General features: G+C 41.0%; 2 protein-coding genes across 8 annotated transcripts in view; both read right to left on the bottom strand.

Annotated features, from left to right (window-relative positions):
- Nucleotides 1-18,537, bottom strand: part of CDKAL1 (CDK5 regulatory subunit associated protein 1 like 1) — a 332,139-nt gene extending 313,602 nt beyond the window's left edge. Inside the window, exons 1-4 of one of the 4 annotated variants that reach the window (XM_042462010.1) lie at nucleotides 18,459-18,519; nucleotides 11,548-11,587; nucleotides 10,209-10,378; nucleotides 9,753-9,865 (exon numbers count right to left, since the gene is read on the bottom strand). In XM_042462010.1, coding sequence (XP_042317944.1) covers nucleotides 9,753-9,865; nucleotides 10,209-10,375 — 280 coding nt within the window. In that variant the 5' untranslated portion in view covers nucleotides 10,376-10,378; nucleotides 11,548-11,587; nucleotides 18,459-18,519. The other 3 variants (XM_042462009.1, XM_042462008.1, XM_042462007.1) reach the window with 3 other exon arrangements.
- Nucleotides 18,538-20,949: 2,412 nt separating this feature from the next.
- E2F3 (E2F transcription factor 3) overlaps nucleotides 20,950-24,738 on the bottom strand; it is a 29,745-nt gene continuing 25,956 nt past the window's right edge. For all 4 annotated transcript variants that reach the window (XM_042465131.1, XM_042465133.1, XM_042465134.1 and 1 more), the window contains exons 6-7: nucleotides 24,494-24,629; nucleotides 20,950-23,346 (exon numbers count right to left, since the gene is read on the bottom strand). In XM_042465131.1, coding sequence (XP_042321065.1) covers nucleotides 23,084-23,346; nucleotides 24,494-24,629 — 399 coding nt within the window. In that variant the 3' untranslated portion in view covers nucleotides 20,950-23,083. The remainder of the gene's footprint in view (nucleotides 23,347-24,493; nucleotides 24,630-24,738) is intronic.

Raw genomic sequence — 24,738 nt, 5'->3', positions numbered from 1 at the left:
GATTTATTTGTAACCCGCTTTTCCAACTTGTATGATCAAAGCGGCGTACAATTGTAATATAAAACATTCCAGTAAAATTAATTAAAAACAAGATTAAAAACAGCATAAAGATCATAGCAGCAAAAGGGCCAGATGAAAGGGGGAGTCGAAATACACAGTTCCAGGGTCGTCAATAAAAGGGGTAGGGGTAAAATGATTTTTCACGGTGGGAAGGCCTGGGAAAAGAAATATGTCTTCAAGTTCTTTTTAAAAAGAACTAAAGATGTGGTGGAGCAGAGCTCATCCGGGAGACTATTCTAAGATTTAGGGGCCACGACAGAAAATGCCTTCTGTGAGGTCCTCGCATAGCGTGTCGTAGGGACCTCCAACAGTTTCATCCCTGTCGACCTGAGTGTGCGGGGCGGATTATATAGGGAGAAGCAGTCCTCCAAGTACCCTGGGCCCAAGCCATTTAGGGCTTTATAGATTATTACCAACACCTTGTATTGAGCCCGGAAGCAAATAGGCAGCCAGTGAAGATCTTTCAAAATAGGTGTTATATGGTCAGACCTGGAACCACCAGCGACCAGTCTCGCTGCCATAGTCTGCACCAACTGTAGCTTCCGGGTTTGGTACAAGGGTTGCCCCATGTAGAGCGCATTACAGAAATCCAATCGAGAGGTTACCAGAGCATGTACAACAGTTTCAAGGTCCCTCTGGTCCAAGTAGGGACGCAGCTGGTGTATCAGCCGAAGCTGATAGCAACCACTCCTGATCACCGCATCCACCTGAGATGACAACTGGAGCGAAGAGTCTAGGAGCACTCCCAAGCTGCGCACCGAGTCCTTCAAGGGGAGCGTGACCCCATTCAGGACTGGATGGCAGATCTCATCGCCCGGATCCGGGGAACCTATCACCAGTACTTCCGTTTTCTCTGGATTCACATTGAATTTGTTTTCCCTCATCCAGCCCATTACCGACTCCAAGCAGGCATTTAGAGGAGAGATGCCATCCCTAGTTGCGGCACTAGTCAGAGACACAGAGAAACATATTTGGGTGTCATCAGCGTACTGATAACACCGTGCCCCGTGTCTCCGGATGATCTCTCCCAGCGGTTTCATGTAAATGTTGAATAGCATGGGGGGCAGAATAGCTCCTTGAGGGACACCAGATGTAAGTTCCCTCTTATCGGAGCACACGTCCCCCAGCTGCACCATCTGGAATCTACCCGAGAGGTAGGAACGGAACCACTGGAGCGCAGTGCCCCCAACACCTAACTCCCCCAGGCGTTCCAGAAGGATACCATGGTCGATGGTATCGAAAGCTGCTGAGATGTCCAAAAGCACTAACAGGGACACGCTTCCCCTGTCCATGCCCAGACGGAGATCATAAACTAAGGCGACCATGGCAGTCTCAACTCCATAGCCCGCCCGGAAGCCGGTTTGAAATGGGTCCAGAAAATCCGTTTCATCCAAGATATGTTTTCAGTCTTGATTTTCATAATAGTTTCATCACAGTATCTGTGTTCCACTGAAATGGAGAGAACATGGTAACGTGACACAATTCATCTGATCATATGGTTTTGCTAAACAGAATTATTATTTATGAAAAACGATATAAAGCAATAAAAAAACCTTTCTATTTGGATGTTACAGAGGACAAAGATATGGAATTCCTTTCTGTGAATAACTGCAACAACCTCAATGAGAGCTAATCGCCATATAAGAGGGATTACTTTGGAAAATATAAACTGACCTCAGTAATGAAAAAGCACGTTCTTGAGCTACAAGTTTATTTCTCATTTGATATAGGGTGACAAAACTGAAAACTAAACATAATAAAAATAATATTTTAACCCAGTACCACTATTCTCCTGAAGTCTATGTATGGAAGCCCTTGTACAGTCTACCTAGTGTAAGCATAAACAGTGCCACCTGGTGGAAAATAGCATTTTTGTGCTGGATCATACAATGGACAAAGTAGCTGCTAACGCTCTTGACCCTTGAATCATAGTTAAGATGACACATCATGCACAAGTTATCCTATTAGCATCCTATTAGCCTTAATAGTGGTTAAACACCTTGTTGACAATCAGCAATACCCAACATTACTTAGTCCAATCTTTAATTGGCTAACATTCAGCCTGGATAAAATCAGATTCTAGTCATCATTAATCACTGTTAAAACAGGTGTCAATATAACCCTCATTGAAACCAACAAGATTTTACATGTAAGATTAGGGTAGAAAAAGATGGTTCATCCCAATTGCAAACATGGTGTGTAGCTTGGATTCAATACTGTTGCAAGGCCCAAAATTGGTAGTTTTGTGGTTCATAACAGGTCATCTCATATGCACCCAAAAAATTTCTCAGAAGTATAGACACCATTCATGCCTTTGTAAACTAACAAAATGCTGTGGTGCTGTCTACAGGAGAAGTTACCTTTGAGACATACTGAGCACTTAGAAGCAGCTCAAAAATGCAGCAATCCAATACCTGAGGCATACAGAGAGGTTAGACATGCAGTTGCTCTAAACCAATTAACTCAAAACAAATTTAACCTTCTGGGTTAAATAAATGTGATGGTTTATTCCCACCAAATTTTCAACAGTGTTGGCCTCATATAACAATAACTTTATTACGGCCATTTGGCCAGCACAGTTGGCCTCATATGAAAGTCCTTAAAGTCCAGAAAATTTGACATCCATTTACAACACAAAAAAAATGATACTTCCTTTGCAGTTCAATATGTCTCAATGGAAATATGTTAAATTTCCTGGACTTTGAGATCACAGTGTCTTCCTTGCCAGGTAAGTAAGAAGCCAATGGAGCTTTGAAAGCCTGCAACATGTATTCTGTACATTTTGGTTGGCCAATAAAGGTATTACTGTTTTGTGGATTTTTGATATTTTTGATTTTTGATATTGGATTTGCTATATAGCCAACACAGCTACCCCTGGATGTTAAGTAGAGAGATAGTAATTTCTTTGATGGGAAGAGAAGACTTTAAAATCGAATTGGGAACCACTTTCATTCACTCACACATTCCTTCCTCCAGGTGGGGCATCATAGCGGTGCTTGTTTTGGGACCTCTTTAAGCAGTATTAGTGTACTGACCCATATATAAGTCAAACCAGGATTTTAGGGTCAATTTTGAGGCATAGATGTCTGAACTTATAGTTGAGCATATACAGTATCTCCATGCCAGTTTAATTAAAAGTAACAAATTACTGTATATTCAAAAAAGACAAAATCCGCATAGGACTACTGCCATAACCTCTCTTAAAGAGCCTCAACCTATTATAAAACATTCTGATAACAAGTTAATTTCCTCCCAAGCTACACCAATTAAGATCCGTAAATGACTGAAATCTAAGAGAAGTTCACTTTTTCACAGGACTAAATACTACAAATTCAGTCCTCTATATGAATGAACTGCCTTGATATCTTTTTTCCTAGTTTGGGGAGAGGTAAATTCAACAAGAGCTGTACAGAACAGGATGATCCCACACTATAAATAAGCAACTATATTTTAAAAGCCAAGTGTAGTTTAGGATTCTAGTACTGCAAACAATCATATTTCAGAATAAATGAGAAAGCATGGCTTGTCCCTGAAATCTAGCCAATGAACTTTCAAGGTCTGAAAGTCTTAAAAATACATGAGCAGCCAAGAGATCTGGCTTGTATTAAAAACCAAGCCAAAAAACCTCACTCCTTTATATTGCAGTACCTTTTACCAATCAACTGCAATTCACTTTTGGCTAGATGAAGTCAAAAAGCTATTTATAGTCATCCAAGACAAAGTTGATGTGCACTGTAAGTAAACTCCAGTGCCAAGGATTTGACATACTGTACAAGACAAATGTCAGTGTCTTCTGCTCAGTGAGAGTCTCTCCCTCTGCTTTTATACAAAATAATGCTTCATTGTGGTGGAACAAAAATGTCAAAAATATTCACAAGCATGCCACTGAGCACAAGCTGGAACTACATTCATCCTATGTTGGCAACTCAAATCATGAAGTCTTTGACAACTCATCAAAGTCACCCAATGAAGAACAACATTCAGCTAACCTATCTTCTGGATTTTGGGTGGGAGGATAAACGATTCTTACTAGATCTTAAGTGGGCCAGTTAAAAATTATTGAAATCAAAAATGATTCCTGAAACATCCTCCACCACAAAAATTCTGGCAAGGCACTTGTAACCTTGAAAAGGTTTCTCAGAAGCTAAACTGAATGTGCACTGTCCCAAGCAAAAACAACAACAAAAGCTTTATCTCTTAGAAGTATTAGCATTCACTAGTTTTACAATAAGAAATTTAAAAGGTGAATTTTGAAGATCACTGAAAATATGAACAACCTAATTAACTAAACCCATCCATTGGAAAACTCCATCTGTCACCACATTGTCTTAAATAGCAACATTTGGTAATACAGGTACTATATTTCATCACAGACACACTACCATTGGTAGATTATTAAAAGCAGTGTCAAATATTGGGGGGAGGGGGGTAATCTTAATGCATGTTTCAGGTCATATGGTTGTTTTTTCCTGGCTGATTCTTCCTACCTCTGAAACTGGAATTAGCATCAAGTAGGATTTATCCCATGGCATATTCCAATATCCTTAAAACTGTCTACATTGGTAGACTGCCAGTATCCTCTTCGCTAAAACAACCCCAGGACAGGAGATTCACAGGTCTTACAGGACACTCCTAAGTGTCTAAGAAACATGAGAGTCTTAAGCCAAAAAACTGAAGTTGGACTTATTATAAAGAAAAAGGAAAATGGGATTAAAAGTAGTAAGAGAACCAGAGTAATATTTGGAAAAGATATAAACAGGCAAAAACAAAAGCAATACGTTTTAGTTAATCCTAGTCTAAAATACAGGCCTCAATAGAGCAGGAATCCATAACTGAAAGAAGAAATACCAAAAGACAAAAATAAGGTGATTTAAGACATGAGGCTAAGCCTAGCCTGCAGCTTTTATATTTAAGTGATGCCCACTAACCAATTACTGGCTGATCAGCCACAGACATCTTATACTTTCTAGAAGCATAACATTCCTATAAGGGCAACACTAAATTATTAGGGTCTAACTTGTTTTGGATTGAAGACTGGTGAGTTAGCACAGACATAACCTACTGAATATGAGCATTGTCAGGCTCAGGCTATGGAAGCTACTGAAAACATGCAAGAAACGTGATTCCCCCCCCCCTCACATGACTCTTTTCCACATTTTATCCTTAAAAATAACAAATGAGACAGGTCAATCTAAGAGGGACTAACAAACACAAGACCATATAAATACATGGATCTCGCAAGATGTAGTAAAAAAAACCAAACTCTAAACCACCATATCATGATATCTATTTAGATATCATGGCTGATACAAATGGATAGACCTGCCCCTCAATATACTGGCTAGTCCCATTTTAAAGCCATTTAAGCCTGGGTCCATCACCATACCTTGTGATAATTTTCTGACTTTTTCAATTGTTCTGAATCTACTCCAAATCAATGAAGTAATAGTCTTAGGTCTAATCTGTACTGCAGAAATAATTCAGTCTGTCACTGCTTTAACTGCTATGGCTCAATGATGTGGAATTCTGGGAGTTGTAGTTTTGAGAGATATTAACTTGTTCTGTCAGAGAGCTCTGGTGCCACAATAAACTCTCAGGTCCTCTGGGAAGAATCTACTGCAGTTCTTTGGAGAGAATTAGATTGAAGACAACTTCCCAGAGGATGTTCTCTGTTGCCGCTCCAAAAAACTGGAATGACTTGCCAGATGAGATCCACCATATAACATGATTGAAGGCCTTTAAGAAGGCAATAAAAACAGATCTCTTCCGGCAGACCTTCCCAAACTGATCCCCTCAGAATTTTTACTCTCCATTTGTTTAGCTGTACCTACCGGACTTTGATCTCGATCTATTTTATTAACCATTCTATTGGGAATTGTTTTGTAATGGTATTTTAGGGTGGCAGGGAGATCTAATATGTCCTGTTATGCTTTTATCTATTGATATTCATCTTTGATTTTATTGTGCTTGTTTGCCACCTCGATCAATACAGGGAGAGGTGGGATACAATATTATTATTATTATTATTATTATTATTATTATTAAACTACAATTCAAAGGTTTCCATTGCATTGAGTCATGGCAGTTAAACTGGTGTCAAACTGCATTATTTCTGTAGTGCAGACTAGACTTTAGAAGAGAAAATAAATCCTTCACCTCCTGTCACCGCACTGTACACAATTTTGAAAACTTTAGATTATATGATCATACCCTGCTCTTTTCTGTGCTAAACAGACCAAAACCTCCACCCTTTCCTTGTTAGAAAGATGCTCCAACTCTTTGGGTACTTTTTCCTGCATCGTCTTCAGCTGTGTCTTTTTTTGAGATGGGGGAAGCAGATTTGCATACAATTTTCCAGATGTGACTGCAAGATGGATTTATATAAGAGCATTATTATACTAGCTAGAAATTTTTTCAATAATCCCACTATGTTTTTGTTGAAGTATCAACAATGTCCCCAATATTTCTCTTCTGGTCATTTAGCATGCATTTAAATTTAATTACCATATGTGAAGTTAAAATTACAATTAATTTTATTTGCCATTTTGCTGCTCAAAAAACTAGAATACCATTGTGCTAAATGAAGCGCAACTATACACTACTTAAGGGCTTTACAATATCTTGATTAAAAAAGCACTATGTACAGATGAGTTGCCGATTAAACAGTCATTTCAAAGTTCTGAATCCTAGTACAGTACTCAAAATCATAGGATTTTCTTAAGAAGAATGTTAAATTTAAATTGATAAATGTATTTCAATCCTAATTTTATAATTAAGGAACTCACCTATGATAACCAAATCTACTTTCCCAACAAATAACCTCAAGCTACATTTTACCAAAGAGAAATTTAGTGTTCCTGAAAACTAATATAATTATTATCCATGTAAAAAAATTCCAAACTATGACAGCAAAGAAGAGAAAAATCTCATGTATGTGGGGGGGAGGGGGGATTAAAAGATATTAGGTAAGATTTTAGCTTTAGAGAAGAAATCAAGATGTTTAAAATAATTAGAGTATGAAACAGCTATTTTTAAAATACAATGGGCTAGCTGTAAATACAAAATGCAACCAATGAAACAGAACACAAAAACAAATTATCCAATACTGCCATCTACAGCTTGCTAACATTTAATCTTTACAAACAGTTATTAAAAAGTAGTTGCAACTCTCACATTTATTTCCTCATGTTGGTTAAGAGTCAGTTTTAATTTCCAAAATATATGCTGTAAATCAGGGGTGGTTAACTGTGGAAGGGAAAATGGTCAATTTTTGCTCACTTATGCCCTTCGTGGTCCACAATTGACACCAAAGACTCCTCCTCACAAGGGCTCAAAACCATTGCTAATCACCCACACATAACCAAAGCCCCCACATTCTACCCTGAACTAGAAAGAGGAAGTAAGAGATGTTGCTTCTGGTTTTGGGGGTTCTGGGGGGCTTCAGGGCCCACACTCTGGTGCCCCAATGGCTACTGGTGACCCATGGGGAACTCTTTGCTCACTACTGTTATAAATACAAATTTCCTGATATCATAACGCAATTTAACAATACTCTATCAATTATATATGTAACTAAAAATATTGAACAGTGTAGCAGATAGGAGATGTATGTTCAATAATGTCTAAATGCTGATAGATAAAAATAGGATAAACCAAAAACCAGAGAAAGAGAAAAGGTTTCAGAGAAAAGGAAAGGCAAATCCCCTCTGAACAAAATGTGCCTAGGTCCTCCAGTACAACTCTGTGGTTAACGTCTGCAAAGTTGTGTCAGGGGGCCTAGAGATTCCTAGGGAGAACACTTCTCTAGGTATCTATAAGTCAACTCCCAGTAGACCATAGAGTTGCCCTGCAGGACCTAGAAATTCCTACAGGCATGTTCTTTCAGGTTAAAAAGAAATGTTTTCTTATTTGCATTTTTTTTCCATTTTCACAGGGTTTCTGTGCCCTAAACCCCAGCAAATATGGAGGGTACCACTGTAGTCTATAACATAAAATGCCATCACTATTACTATGAATGAGATATCACATTGAGATATCATAAGGTGCTTTCTTAGATGAAAACGTTCCTGAAGGGATAGGTATAGCACAATCACCAAATACTGTTTCTTCACAAGAGACTGGCTGGTGAGCCACATAAGGTGAAGAATTCCATTCTAGCAGATTAAAAATGCTTCATTTATGCCTTCATTAACAAGGTCTTGAGCCATATTGTATTTTGACTCCTCAAATTATTCACTTTTGACTCAGCACATAACACACAGTTCGGTGCCTTAACTGCATTATTTACTGAACAATAAGAAAAGCTGGTCGCTTCAGTTTTCATTTTAAAAGCATTTCTGTTTCACTATGAAAAGAAATTTCAATCATGTAGACTGCTGGGGGCTCAACAAGATTTCCAGGACTCAGTCAGTATACAGAGTATAGCAGAAATATGATGTGCTAATGTGTGCTAGTTTGTGTAATGTACATATTGAAGATCCCTCAATCTGCCTTTTCTTGGTAGGCAATGAAGGTGAAGTTTCCTTGAACAACATGCAACCATAGCAAACAGAAAACCCTCCAGTCTTTCTTTCAATAAGAAGTGCTCACAATAAACCCTTCGTACTAAAGATACATCTGCAAATTAAGGAGTTCTAATTGCCTGCAGAGACTGTGTATACTGCAGCTTATCAAAGATCCAAGAAAAAAGAAAAGGGACAAGCAAAGGCTACATCACAGCCTGCACAAGCTGGACTGGTTTCCACCCCCACATAGAGCCATCTACCATCTCAAGTGCCCTGTGAAAAGAATCCTGATGCATACTGTAATTGAACCTACATACTGTATATCCAAGCTGGCCCTGCAGTTCCAACTCTTGGGCTCTTATCACTGACCTTGCCCATTTGCCCTCAACATCCCTCCCTGGATACTTGGGCCTTTTACTTCTTAAATGAAAAAAGTCAGACACAGTTGTAGAAAATTAAACCAGTAAAGATTGACCATATAAAAATGGGTTAAAATAAATTCCTGAACTCTTTCCACATTCTTAGCTCCAAAAACTCTATTTAGATTTTATTAATTTCTCTCTTTCTAACTGGTCTTCACTCTCCAGTTCTGACTGTCCTAACTCATTCTTTTACAGAGAATCCTTCCCGCCACCTTTCATAACATTCCACAACCTGTGGTTGGCTGTCTCTACCCAGGCTTTCCCAGTTTCTCACTTCACATGTACCTTGCAATATTTTATTGTTACCTTATCAGGGCAAGCTTAATGATGCTGCTTGTAGGCTTCCTTTGAATGATATGCATTCTGAAAGGATAAACAATCCTGAAATTATACTAAGGCCCCTAACCCTAGTACACGCAGAGCACGTACAAAATGGCGGTGCCCGTTCTACACGGGCGCCGCCATCTTGGCGTTGCGGATGCCTAGTGTCTGCACGTCGCATGGTGGAAGTGACACCGTGAGTGCGGCATTGGCCACTTGCGGCACCATTTCCATGGCGCTAAAATAAGCCGCTTTTTCGGCTTCTTTTTTGCTGCGCCGAGGAGTCGCGCGGTTTGGCCTCGGCGCAGCAAATGACGGTGCCGGCAGACCACCCATATTGGGCGGTCTGTAACATGCCTAAATAAATTAAAAATAGAACAGCATTTTGAAATTTCTATATATGGCTCAATACTAATAAATAAACCAAATGTGTTAAGTTCATTACCTGTAATTTTGTATCCATAAGCAGCCAGCTGTCCAGCCATATACTCTCCATCTGAGCTATTATGAGAACATCCCCATGTGCGTATCCAAATTTTTTGTACACCTGGAATAACACTGTGAAAAAAAGATGTAAGAATATTAATTTCATCTCATAAGAAACTTTTGGCCACAGTAGGTGACAACCAGTAAATAACAGTGAAAGCTTAAAAATAACCTATGAGAGAAAAACTGTAATAACATATCATTTCTTCATTGTTTGTATGCATTGTTCAAATAGAAATATTACTGAAAAACCCTGCAACAGTTCTTCAATCTAACAGTGACAAAACGATAAGAAGAGAAAAGATCACAGATGGGACAAGACTTAATTTTTTAAAATTTTAAATAGGTTTCAAAACTTGCTTGGCTTCTACCTTTCGACTTGCCCGAGCAACATCTTTTAAAAGATAAAACACACCTGTCACTTGGGGGATCTTCATCCATGTCTACATTTTTTTGTGAATGGCGTTTTCGCACTTTGGGAACAATGCTTTGTCTCCCAAACTGCCGGTCATGTGGCTTTGGATCTTGTGCTGACACAATATCTTCAATGTCTTCAAGGAGAGAATTGCAGACTGCAGACATTTTCTACAAAAGATGCATGTACCAGATTAGAGAGCAAGAATCCAAACAATCAATTCCATTCTAACTACTTCTACACTTTTATTGCTAACCAGCCAGAGAACATTAGGGCACTATTAATAAATAGCATTAAAATTGTTTATATATTTTAATTCTAATAATTCTGGCAATACAAGTAAAGCAACTGAAGCCTAAATTATAAAACAATACAATTTTTAAGGTTACCCAAATATTATACTTAATGGACTCCACATTTTTATGCCATCTTTTATGCCATAAAATCTCTCTTTATTCTGCTCATAGAAGTCATACAAAATTCATGTGTGCATGTGTGCCTTCAAGTGACCAGGAAACCTATGATGACCCCTAGGAATTTCATAGGGTTTTCTTAGGCAAGGAAGACTCAGAGGTGGTTTTGCCAGTTCCCTCCTCACAAATATAGCCTATGGCACCTGGTGCCTTTAGGGTATTAGGCCTCAAAACTCATACATCACAGAAGATAATTCAAATCCAGATTAGCAGTCCACAGAAATCATGCAGGTCTCTGAAGCATCTCAAGAACTACCAAAGCAATTTAAACAGGAGCCGTCAAGGAAGGAATGTGAATGTAAGGATAAATTTCTTTGGCATTTCAGACTACAAAATCTGACAATCAAAGTTTATCTATTGCCAGAAATAAAGGAATTCTTCAGGTCATAACTGCATATTTTGAGGACTGGGATATTAATTTACTACAAATCCCATATAATAACTATCAGCAATTTCTGATCCACATGCTTCCCCCCCCCCCCCCCCCTTTCCACCATGGACAATGACAGATTTTTGTTTTAAAAAAATGCCTAGAATATTAGGTACTTTCAATCTTATCCATGTAGGTGACTTACCACCCATATCTCTAGTTGGGTCCTCACATATAATGCTATTTGATGAATCTACACACATGTAATCAAGTGTGAAAATCAGTAATAGTGGTGATTAGTTATTCAGGAAAGGAACTATTTCTGCCAAACAGCTGGTTGTGCCATTCACAGTTGTCTGAATGGATTAAACACTCAAGTCCTGGTGACTGTATACACCTTGCTGAAAAAGTCCTTTGGTCTGTCCACATCTATGATGGCTTGCCAAATTAAAACAGAATAAAAAACACTTAATTGTTTCTTGTAATAAAACTGTACCTGACTTTACAAAGTATCTTTCAAGCTCCAGGATTCCCCTCTGAAAATAACAGAAGGTTGTTAATGGTAAATCATGCCAAACCTCCATAAATGCAATCCAAATCTGCCTATTTCAAATTAAGTTCTGATGAGTCAGTAAGGATAACTCCTTGGTAAATAAGGATAAAACTGCAGTCTTAATAAATCTTTCAAAAATTCCACAGTTAAAGCTCATTTAAATCATTTGACATATGTGTGTGTGTGTGTGTGTGTGCGCGCGCGCGCAAACTATACACAGGATTCCACCTAGAGGAGGGCCCTGAAAATTAAAAAAGTCAATGGAAATCCTGTGCTTAGATTGTTTCTCTAAACACCAGTTCTTCCTGACTTTTCACAAAAAAAACCCTCTCTCTTCTTGGTATTTTTCTACCATGGGGAAGGGGGCTGCCTGAATCCACAGTAAACTCCAGTTTTACCAAAGAAATATTTCCATGGTCGAAATATCATCCAAACAGCCAACTTGATGGAAGTGTCTTCTATACTCCTGCTTTCAATCCATGATTTGTACAGGTCTTGAAATATGAATACCAGTTCTTAAAAAAACAGATTTAAAAAAAAATAGCTCTCATCCTGAATTGCAGTTACAGATTCAATAGGTTTTGCATTTGTCTGATTTGGTTGTGCTGTTTGCAAACCATCCACTCAAATACACACAAACAGGTTGAGTATCCCTTATCTGAAATGCTTAGGGCCAGAAGTGTTCCATATTTCTGATTCTTTGGGATTTCGGAATACCTGTATTTGCATAATCAGACATAATGAGGCTGGAGAGAGACTGATGACTTGTGCAATGGCAGAAGATGTGGATTCCCTATATTTTGCAGATACTCTTGTCTCCCTCCAGCCACATCTGTCTCCAGTCTTGCAAATACAGTACAGGTATGTACTATGCTTCCTGTGTTGTAGCTCAAAAACTTTTGGATCTGGAGTACTTAGGATTTTGGAATTCAGGATAAGGGATATTCAATCTGTACCCACTGCCAAACACATCTGGAAAAGAAGAAAGGGTCTCCAAAAATATATACCATTAATGAATTTTATTTACTATTTTAAGAATAATATTTTCATGCACAATCCCAAATTAACAAAATATCCTATAGGGAAGGACTAGGCAACCTGGTAAGTTCCATATACCCCAGACCATATATCACTGTTAGCAGTGTCAGCCAGAACTGATGAGAACCTTACATACCTTTTGGAAGTCACAAGTAACCCTTTAAAAAACAAGAGACATGCCCATTTGGAATATCAGTATGCAAAGGGATAATGCAGCACCTTTGAGACTAAGTGTGTAGAAGTTGTAGCATAAGCTTTTGTAGACTTGGTCTACTTCCTCAGATGCATGAGTTTTAAAGAAAGACTGTTTAAAAACAGTTTTTAAAACTAATTTAGTAAGAGATAAAATTATAAATATCCACAATAAAATATGGAAAAATGTTTTGTGCAATGAAATAACCACAATGAGGAGTGAATAATGTGTCATACTTTAACTTTACAGCAATCCCTTACAAGTAAAATTTGTTGTTGTATGCCTTCAAGTCATTTCCGTCTTATGGTGACCCTAAATACACTAAAGGCACCAGATCCTGTCTAATTTTGCAAGCTAAGCTGAATCAGTGCTGGTTAGTACTTGGATGGGAGACTGTCAACAAATACCAGGTGCTGTAAGCTATATTTAACAGGAAAGAATAATAATAATAATAATAATAATAATAATAATAATAATAATAATAAAATTTTATTTGTATACCGCCCTTCTGAAAATCAGGGCGGTGAACAGCATCTAATAACAATACATACATATACATTAAAACAATTCAATAAAAACAATAAAATTAACATGCCGGCCTACAGTGCTGACGAGGGGGGGGAGAGTTGCTGGTCAGGGGTAGGCTTGTTCGAATAGATGGGTTTTTAGCCCCTTCCTAAATTGGGCTAGGGAGGTGGCTGAGCGGAGCTCGAAGGGCAGCGCGTTCCAGAGGTTTGGGGCTAAGATGGAGAAAGCCCTCCTAGAGGTGGAATTATATTTCACCTCTGGAACTCTTAGCAGTAGCTGCCCTGAAGATCGAAGTGCGTGGGGCGGATTGTACGGAGAGAGGCGGTCCTCCAGGTACCCTGGGCCCAAGCCATTTAGGGCTTTATAGGTGATTACCAACACCTTGTATTGCGCCGGGAAGCGAATAGGCAGCCAATGTAAGTCTTTAAGGACAGGTGTTATATGACTGGTCCTGGCAGTGCCAGTGACCAGACGGGCTGCCATATTCTGCACAAGTTGCAGCTTCCGAGTATGGTACAAGGGTTGCCCCATGTAGAGCGCATTGCAGAAATCCAACCTAGAGGTTACCAGGGCGTGTACAACAGTTTTAAGGTCTCCCCGGTCGAGGTAGGGACACAGTTGGCGTATCAGCCGAAGCTGATAACAGGTGCTCCTGACCGTCGCATCCACCTGAGATGTAAGGTGGAGCAACGAGTCCAGGAGCACCCCCAAGCTGCGTACAGAGTCCTTCACGGAAAGCGTGATTCCGTTCAGGACAGGTGGAACCACCGCCAACCCCGGACCGGGGGAACCTATCACCAGTACTTCCGTCTTCTCTGGATTCAGGCTGAGTCTGTTGTCCCTCATCCAGCCCATTACCGACTCCAGACAGGCCACGAGAGGTCACTGCATCAGTCGGAGACATAGAGAAGACTATTTGGGTGTCATCAGCGTACTGATAACACCGTGCCCCATGTCTCCGGATGATCTCTCCCAGCGGTTTCATGTAAATGTTGAAAAGCATGGGAGACAGAATGGCTCCTTGAGGGACCCCAGATGTAAGGGCCCTCTCATCGGAGCGCACGTCTCCCAGCTGCACCATCTGGGACCTCCCGGAGAGGTAGGACCGGAACCACTGGAGCGCAGTGCCCCCGATTCCCACCTCCGCCAGGCGCCCCAGAAGGATACCATGGTCTATGGTATCGAAAGCCGCTGAGATGTCCAAGACCACTAACAGGGACACGCTTCCCCTGTCCATGCCCAGACGGAGATCATCGACCAAGGCGACCATAGCAGTCTCAACCCCGTAACCCGCACGAAAGCCGGTTTGAAATGGGTCTAGATATTCCGTTTCATCCAAGATCGATTGAAGTTGGATTGCAACTGCCCGCTCGATCACCTTCCCCAGAAATGGCAATAGCGAGATTGGCCGATAATTATTGTGCAACAGGGGGTCGAGGGAGGGCTTTTTTAATAAAGGTTTTACTATGGCCAATTTCAGGTTTGTTGGAAATTGCCCATCCCTCAATGAGGTGTTAATAATCTGCTGTAACAATAAAGTTACAGCTGGGCCCCCCTGTGCCGCTAGCCATGAGGGACAGGGATCGAGACAGCATGTTGTCTTCCTAACACTTCCAAGGATCTTGTCCACATCCTCGGTACTGACAGACTCAAACTGATCCAGACTAACCAAGTTCACGGATGCCCTGGATACCTCTACTCTAGGTTCTGCTCTAAGGCTGGCCTCAAGACCTTCGCTTATCCGAGAGATTTTATCCGCGAAGAAGTTGTTAAATTGGTCGCAGCAGGCCTCAGAAGGTTCAAGGATCTGGTTCAGGGCAGGAGGGAGCTGAGTTAGCTCCCTCACTACCCTGAACAACTCTGCCGGACGCGACTCCGCGGACGCGACACGTGCAGCATAGAATGAGTTCTTAGCTGCACGAATCGCCTCTCCATAGTCCTTCAAAAGATGGTCTAGGAGAGTCTTGTCAGATAAGGACTAGCAAATCCATCTCTTGAGTCTTCAGCCTCATACAGACAAGCCAAAATAAAGTTGCTTCGGGTCACTTTTGAGGTATGCTGTTGAAATTCTGCATGTGTCCTAAGAATCCAGAAGCTGTGCTAAAGCTGCACCATTTAAACACATGCATCATTTAAACAGCATACCTCCAAAGTGACCCGAAGCAGCTTTATTTTGGCCTGTCTGTAAGGGGCCTTCCTTGCCTAAGACAATTCTATGAAATGAATGGGGTTGCCATAAGTCAATAGGCACATACACGTACGTACACACACACACACACACGGTAAATCTATCCTGAGGTTTTCTTGGCAAGTTTTATTCTGAGAGGGTTTGCCATTGCCCTCCTCTGAGGCTGAGACAGATTTACTTGCCCAAGGTCACCCAGTGGGTCCTCATAGCTTACATTATTTTGCCTATTTTATCTTCATAGATTCTAATATCTATAATTTCAATTCACTAATTCCCTTATGAGATATTGCCAGACATTGAAACACCTCTTTCTCAGTTATATTACAATACTCCCATAAATATGTCTTATTCTCAGTGTATAAGACTTGGCTAAAAGCTTGTAGATGAGGAGAGGAGTTGCCAGAGGAGCACTGTTTCTCTCTCTAGCTCTATACCTGTTGGAATAGATGGCCCTTGCATCCCTTTTCAACTCTTGTTGTGTGCCTTCAAGTCAACTTGGATTTATGGTGTCATGGGGGTCTTCTTAGTAAAATTTATTAGGAGGTGGTTTGCCATTGCCTTCCCCTGAGACTGAGAGCGTGGGACCTAAGGTCATCTAGTAGGTTTCCATGGCTGAGGTGGGATTCAACCTCAACCTTGATCTCTAGGACTCCAAAGCAAAGACTCAAGCCAATGTATTATGTATACTGCATTGTCTTCCAACTCTATGATTCTGTATAAGGAGATGTTAGTTTCCTGACTTCCCACAGTTTTCTTGTACTCACTGGGGATTTGGGAGAGTCGCATCTCTCTTCATTGCCCAGCTGCAGAACTGCAGCTAGAAGCGCATTCTCCATCCCCAAGTTCTCCTCAACCATTATATGGCTGTGGCAGGGAAACTCTTCCACCAAAGGTTCACGTATTTTAGAGTCCACTCCATCAGCTATCAAAATTACTTTTGCTGCTAGGTCCTGGAACCTACAGCAAAGTCACCAACCCTCACCGACTATTTTCCCTTGCCTACCATCTTCTTCCTTTAAGACAGAGATGGACAAAGAATGGCCTTTCCTACGTTGCTGGACAGCAGCTGCAATCACCCTTCACTATTGGCCTACTTGACATAGACTGATGGAACCTGTAGTCCAAAGACATGTAGAGACCTGCAGTTGCTGACCCCTGGCTCAAAGGGCACATGGCAGCAATCCTACACTCCCAAGAACACCAGGCAAAGAGAATAGAAATAGGATAGGGCTCTTCACTCAAAAACTGTGTGGTAGTGGTTTGAGTGTTGAGCTATGACTCCAGAGACCAAGGTTCGATCCCTGCTTGGCTATGGAAATCCACTGGGTGACCTTCAGCAAGTCATACTCTCTCAGCCTCGGGGGAAGGCAATGGCAAACCTGTGAAGAAACTTGCCATGTAAACCTTATGATAGGGTTAGGACTTAGCCTTAGCCTTTTGGTTGCCATAAGTTGGAAACTACTTAAAGGCACAACAACACTCTTTATTCAAAAAGACATTTACCCGGAGAGTGAGGTTTCTTATATCGATGGTAAGAATATGGAGAGAGATCTTGTAACATCTTTGAGACTAACTGGAAAAAAGAAATTGGCAGCATGAGCTATAGTAGACTTCAGAACCAAATGAGAGTGTACACCTGAGGAAGTGGATTGAAGTCTAGGAAAGCTCATGTTGCCAACTTCTTTTTTTCAGTTAGTCTCAAAGGTGCTACAAGATCTCTCTATATACTGACTACAGACTAACTCAGCTATATCTTTGAATTCTACCACTAATGGCAAGAGTTGTGGTGAGGCTCCTATGAATACACCAGGCCATCTCAAACTATTAGATGGAAGGTTAACCTTTTCCCCCCTCCATGTGCCAGTGGCCAGCAGCATATCTGCAGGCACACTGGCTACAGCTGTTTCTTTCTTCCCTAGAAACTCACCCAGGATGGGCAGTTCACTGTCCATGGAGCAGCATCAGCCCACAGACCACCCTTGCGAGTGGCACTGGACTATGAAACAGTTCACAGCTGCCCAATCCAGAAGAATGTAGACAAAATTGGGGAAAGGGCCACAGGGGGAGAAGGAAGCTAGGCAGGAACATCTTTCACACAGAAGCCCCACTGAACTCCCAGCACAAGCTAGGAGTGAAGGGGGATGCTGTGGGTTCCCAGGAGTGAGGGGCAGGGCGGCCCAAATGCAACTCCCAGCTACCCCTAGGAGTGCCATCAATATAAGCTTTACTACTTAGGAGCGATGGGAGCTGTGATGGCTCCCCAGGAGTGGGAACCAGGGCGGCCCAACTGCAACTCCCAGACCCCCTCATCTCCGCCTTTACGACCTGGGAGTGATGGGAACTGAGGTGGATTCCCAGGAGTGTGGAACAGGGCGGCCCAACTGCAACTCCCAGCAACCCCCACCACTAGCTAGGAGTGCAGTCAATACAAAATGCTTTACTACCTAGGAGTGATGGGAGCTGCGGTGGCTCCCCAGAAGTGGGAACCAGGGGGGCCCAACTGCAACTCCCAGACCCCCTCACCCCTGCCTTTACTTAGCTGGGAGTGAAGGGAGATGCAGGAAGGGCGACTGGTATAGAATCACAGATGAGACCACAAGGGCCATCCAGTCAACCCCATTCTGCCATGCAGGAACTCTCCATCACAGCATCCCCTGCTGTGACAGATGGCCATCCAGCCTCCGTTCAAAGACCTCCAAGGAAGGAGACTCACTCCACTCCCCTCCGAGGGAGTCTGTTCCACTGTCGAAGAGCCCTCACTGTCAGGAAGTTCCTCCTAATGTAGCCGCAGACCCAGCCCAGGCTCCTCCATCCCGAAAGAGAGAAGAGAAAAGCAGCTCCCTGGCAGAGAGAGGGGCTGCCGAGAGCCCAAAGGGCGACTCAGGGCAGCAGCCGCCGCTGACCCACCTTCCGAAGCCCCGCGCGGCCTCTAGCTCTGCCTGGGCGCCGCCATCTTGGGCCCTGCGAGGCTCCTCCTCCCGCCTCTTTCCGGAGGGAGCAGTACGGCGCGCCAGGAAGGACAAAATAGGCCGCCTTTGGCTTCGCGGAACGGCTCTGTGGAAAGTCTTCTTGCCATCAAGTCATTTCCTTAGCTCCAAAGCACACTGCAGGGATAACCCACTTTGAGACCCCTGGCTGATTGCTAGGGGATTCTGGGAACTGTAGTTTGTGAGACATTTAGCCTTCTCTGTCACGGAGGGCTCTGGTGCCACAATAAACTACACTTCCCAGGATTCCCTAGCAGTGAACCAAGGCAGTCAAAGTGGATTATTCCTGCAGTGTGGTATTTTTTGGACTTTGGCAAGTTTCTTCAGATGGCTTTGTCCCCCTTGCCTTCCTCTGAGGCTGAGAGAGTGTGACTTGCCCAAGGTCACCCATTGGGTTTACATGGCCAAGCCAGGATTCGAACTCTAGCCCCAGAGTCACAGTCCAAGCCTCAAATCACTACACAACACTGGCTCTCCTGGATATTTAGCCTTCTGTCAGAGCTCCAGTGTCATAACAAATTACAAATCCCAGAACTCCACAGCACTGAGCCAAGGCAGTTAAAGCGGTGTCAAACTGCATTAATTCTTAATTATCCAATTGCCCTCACTTAAAATTAATAGGACTTATTTCAACAAGCATTTGGACTGCTTTACCACTCCTGTTGAAATCACCAGACTTCCCTCAGAGGACTGGGATATTGTTGTGTAAAATCCTTTGCAGAGTATTAAAAGGATCAAATTAAAATAAAATAAGCTGGCACTTCATAGATAGAAGGCTGTTTCGCTTGTATACTTCACAGAAAACCAACTCCTCTAGAGTTGAGGAGAAGTAATTTTTAGAGAACTTTCCCACTTCTTTCACAAGGAAAGAAAATGCCATTTTGAAGGACATTTAGATACCCCATTTTTCAGCAGCCTTCACTCTACTGTAATAATCTAGGCCAAAACCTTGATATATTCTAGACCAGTTTGGTCCAAAACACACTGCAGAAACAATTCAGTTTGAGACCGCTTTAACTGCCCTGGATCAGTGCTAGGGAATCCTAGGGATTGTGGTTTATTGTGGCACCAGAGCTCTCCGATAAATGTCTCACAAAACATCCCAATGCACATGAGGAAGACTTCAGATCCAAATGCATCTGAGGAAGTACTGAAGTCTACAAAAGCTCGTGCTGCCAATTTCTTTCAGTTAGTCTCAAAGGTGCTACAAGGTCTCTCTACTCACAAAACTACAGTTCTCAGAATTCACTAGCATTGAGCCAGGGAAGTTAAAGCGGTCTCAAACTGGATTATTTCTGTACAGTAGTGTCTTTTGGACCTTTGTTATAAAATCCTGTGCACCTCTGCCTCCAATTCGTATCCCCCCATTTGGGTATTAGACCAATTTAGACCAAACTGGCTGCTCCAGTTTATTCCATTCCTCCACTACATGCTGAGGCCATAATCCCTCTCCTACACCGATAAGGCATTTCTAGCTCTTAATCTCAACACATTACTTTCCAAAGAAAATTCTTATTTTTAGGGCAAGGTATAAAACTTGAAAAACCAAACATCCTATGTCTCTATTACTGCATACATACACTGCAGGGTGGTTTTCATTTTTGTTAACAGTACTGTCCCACTCTTTCATGCCAACAGCTCCATACCCCCCTGACCTTCAATTTACTTGTTTACAGTGGCTTTCTCTTTCTTTGTTCATTTCAGAATCCTTTTACCCTCTCTCCCCTCAACCCTAGCCTGCCAGTTTTCACAATCTAGGATATATTGTGTATCTGGTATGATTCAGTGTTTATGGTGGTGTGTCTGAAATTAGAAGAGCCAGTGTGGCGTAATGGTCTGACTGTTGGATTTTGACTCTGGCGAACAGGTCAAATTCTTGCTTGAGCATGGAAACCCACTGGGTGATCTTGGGTAAGTCACACTCCAGCTTCAAATTCAATCTCTGCAATAGTCAGATACTGCGGGAGTAACTCCTGGTTGAAGTCACTTGTGATAATAACATTAATTGGACCAATTGTAAGCGAATTTCTTACGTTCATATAGTCCCAATAGGGTTCAAACTACAGGTTGCATGCTGTAGCTAAACACATTTTACTGTACTATCTTCAAAATCAGTTGGAATAAATGGTAAGCTTAAGTACAATTGTTGCTGTGTGCCTTCAAGTTGCTTCCACCTTATGGCAAACCTGTCTCAGGGGCTGAGAGTGTGTGCCTCACCCAAGGTCAACCCAGTGGGTTTCCATGACCAAGTGGGTAATCAAATCCTAATCTCCCAGCCAGTTGTAGTACAACACTCAAACCACTGCACCATGCTTGCTCTCAGTTAAGTACAATACACAGCTCCATTTAACACCACCCAGTTTCTCTTACCTCTAAGAGGGCACCAGAAGCAAAGCCACTCTGGGACGAAAACTGTTTTATTTGCTGCCCATTTGGTGTAAAATGTACAGTATGTCAAATCCAATTATATATAGATATAAAGCTTTATTGAATACCTTAAAAAACTGTCAGTTACATACATTTGAAAGGCATGGTCACTGCTTGAGAACAAATTGTCTTTACAAATGGAAAGCTATTTCTGGACTTTGTTTTTTTACATTATTTTACAGTTTTGCAGAATTAGCATACTTATGGTTAGTATTTTGCCTTGACATTGAGGAAGTATGTAAATTGTACAAAATAGCATATAACATTTTTCCCTTTCATTTCATTCTACCCAGTGATCCCCTTCATACCATAAAAGCATTCATGCTCACACAATACTTTTACTTTCCTCCACAAGACAAGCTTTAAATACTGTATTTTTATTTATTTATATACAGACTCGCGTTATTTTTTTTCCCTCAAGAAATTACAAACCAGCTATAAAACATTCTGGCAGGTTTTACAAATTTGTTCCTATTGTACAAAATTGTTAGATGACTAAAATATAAAGAACACACAACTTAAATATCCAATGAACTATGCACAGGTTTGTACATATATAAAAGCACACTTAACACTGTTTAACAGTTCTTAATGTGTTGCCCTTTTTACACAATTATATTCTAAGGTTCAATCATACAGCTTTCATACTATTATTACTCAGCAATTTCATGTGTAAGTGTCTGTAGCAGCATCTCAGTGGTACCAGAAAACCTGCATACACACACATATATATAAAACGCAAACATTTCAGTATTTTATTAAGTATCAGATAGAAAAAAGGCAATGCAAACTGTTTAGGATATTCAACCAATTAACCTAAAGTGGCAATGTTTTACACAACTGGGCATGAATTCTATTCCTCTCAGAAGATATACCACACCAGTAAAGAGTTATAAATTACTATTCAATAAAGCAAGTACTAACAGATATATTTACACTTTGGGTGATGTATCAGCTTCCAAAACTGGAAGCAGAGGCAATTAACCTACCAAAATAAACACAGTGTTTTGAAAAGTGAAGCTTGGCATATCCCTTTGCCGAAAAAGCCCACAGTGCATTTCTAGTAGGCACTTTAACACAAAGCCCCACTCTGTACCGTAAATTTTCTATACCAGTTCTATTGCACACTGCAGATCTGAAGGATGCATCTTTGTTGTACATTTTTTAAAAAATGACACTCTCAACATACACTTTTTTTAATTTCCAGTTTTTAAAATTGAGAAAATTGTCACCTTGATCCAGCTAGAGATTAATATCATGTGGAAGCCTCCACACAAGTATCCAAAGGAGGATGGGCGACAGTATGCACCAAATGACAATACATGCAAGTCACCAGCATATGGGGCTGTGCGTGAGTAGCTCTTTGGGGAAAATAAAAGTACCAAATGACTTGTTCAGCATGAGGAACAGGGGTCTAGATTAAATCTACCCTACCCTCTTTCTCTTCGCTCTAAAACTGATGATACACTGGACTTCAGTTCTCCAAATAGTTACATACATATGTACTTGGGTATTCCAAATACTCCATGGTATACTGGCACCATCATCTCTGTGATTCACCTAGGATTGTAAGACATTTAAAGTGTATTTTACAAGAAAAACTATTTGGGGATATTAATCTCCTGAACTTTGAGAAGAATTCAAACATTCCCAGAAAGCTTTTGAAAGTTATTTTTTTTCTATTTTGCACACACTTCTTTTCAATACGTATTACTGTCCGTACAAATCAAGGACTCCACATACACACGCTCAACAGAAGGCACAGCTTGAAATATTAAGGAAGAATTTCTATGTGCGACTAAAACAGTTCTTGAGCCCTTGATGAAACTTGTAGAAACAGTAAATCAGAATAAAGGACACTCGTTCCCCCATTCTTCATAATCTACCAACCAGTAGTTACTGGAATTATGGATTAAGGTAACTCTGATAAGAGTCTGCAACTTTGTATTCATCCTATTCAAGGATGTATTACTTTACAAACATCAAGCACTCTGTATGCTAATCCTGAAATGTGACATACAGTAAATTAAGAGATAGATAACATGGAATGACAACAGGTATTCTGGTTTAATTTTTTAAAATATATGGGTGCAGGAAGAAGAGAGAGACAGGGAATAATCAGCTGCATAGATATCCATCCATCAATGCAGGCATTTTTTCAAAATCATAATCAAAGAGGTCACTGATGCCTTCTTCATCACCAAGGCCGAGCAAATAATCTTCATGAAGTAGAGGTGGCAATAGGCTCACAAATGGCCCTTCAAAACCTGAAGCAATTTGGTCCTCTGTCTGCTGCAAAAGGTTGGTGGTAGAGGCCAGTGGGGAGATGGTGGTTGTAGTTACTGAACAATGAAGACTTCCTGAGTTATCGGATATCACATCTGTTTTGAAAAATGCCATTAATATACAGTACATCAAAAGGGGGAACAAAATATGAAAAACAGTGAGAGAGAATTTTGACATGTAATTCTTCCATGATACCTCCCCGACTCCACCATTTACTTTGCAGACAGGCTGCTGTCTCTGTTCAGGTTTATAGAACATACCATTTCCCACTCCTGCTTTGCTTAGCCCAGGGAAGAGGTGGTTTGGATGCCACATGAACAAGAGTGCATGTTTCGGCAGCAACAGCAGGAGAGATTCTCTAAGTGCAGAGTCTACCTCATGGGGAGCCACTAGAAATGGCAGCATAGCTATGAAGTCCTTTACAATAAGCATGTATTACATGAGAATACCAAGCTACAGTGTAACCAAAAGACATTGTTTCAAGTTACATTTCCCCGCAGAAAATTCCCATTCTTATTTTAAAATACTGAAAACAACTATACATGTTTATGACCAACAGGAAGATCTACAAGAAATGGAGGGGGGGAGGTTAAGTGGAAAAACAGAGCCACTATGGTTTTAAGTGATCAAGATTGTGATTGTGAAAGAGCTCATAAAAGCAGCTTTGAAAAGCCACATTGAAAAGCAGATTGAACATTTTAGAGCAGTGTTTTAAAAAAGTAACTTTTCCTGCTCTGCAAGCAACTGTCAACATTAAAATGAACTGGGAAAGTTCTTTAAACCTCTCCCTTTTGTTATTTATGGTGTCAAGGCTAGAGAGACTAGCTAACAGATGCTGTACCCATACAGCATCATATCCTCCAGTTATGATCCTGTCACTATCGTGCCAAGAACATCTCTTAGGCCATGCCTTCTCTTTGGGGAAATCAGAGGGTGGTGGGTGCAGATTCAAAAAAGGCAGGCCTAGGCTGTTGCTGAAACAACTATTGAAGTATGCAGTCACCCCAAACACTCATACGCTTTCCCCTAGGCCTAGAGCAACTCTTTGGAATATTTGCCATAATAGTGCTGTTTTTCCAGAAAGTTGTGAAATTTTATGGACAGGATGCATAGAAGTGGATGGGCTTTTGCCTCTTCACCCTCCCTTCCACAGCATCAACATCCAATCATACATTAACAGTACAAACTCAATTGTGGTTTCACTTGAAACTAGATGCATTTCATAATGTTGTTGAAAATTACCTTTGGAAAGGTTTCTTGAGATATTTCCATTGTGATCTTGATCTTGCGTCTTTATTGGACTGGGATAATCTGTTTCCTCTGGACATAAGTAAACTTCAATAGGGCCTTGAGTACTAGATAAATGGATCAGCTTGTTCTGTTAAAACAAAGAACCTCAGTTTTCAACAATTCTTCTGCAGTAAAAGTAGAGATTTATCAAAAATAGTAGCTAATCAAAGCCATTTCTGCATCGAGGTATAACACAT

The sequence above is a fragment of the Sceloporus undulatus genome, chromosome 4 (assembly GCF_019175285.1).
Source record: "Sceloporus undulatus isolate JIND9_A2432 ecotype Alabama chromosome 4, SceUnd_v1.1, whole genome shotgun sequence".
NCBI lineage: Eukaryota > Metazoa > Chordata > Lepidosauria > Squamata > Phrynosomatidae > Sceloporus > Sceloporus undulatus.
The sequence above is the reverse complement of the archived record's forward strand: the minus strand, read 5'-3'. Positions and strand labels throughout refer to the sequence as shown.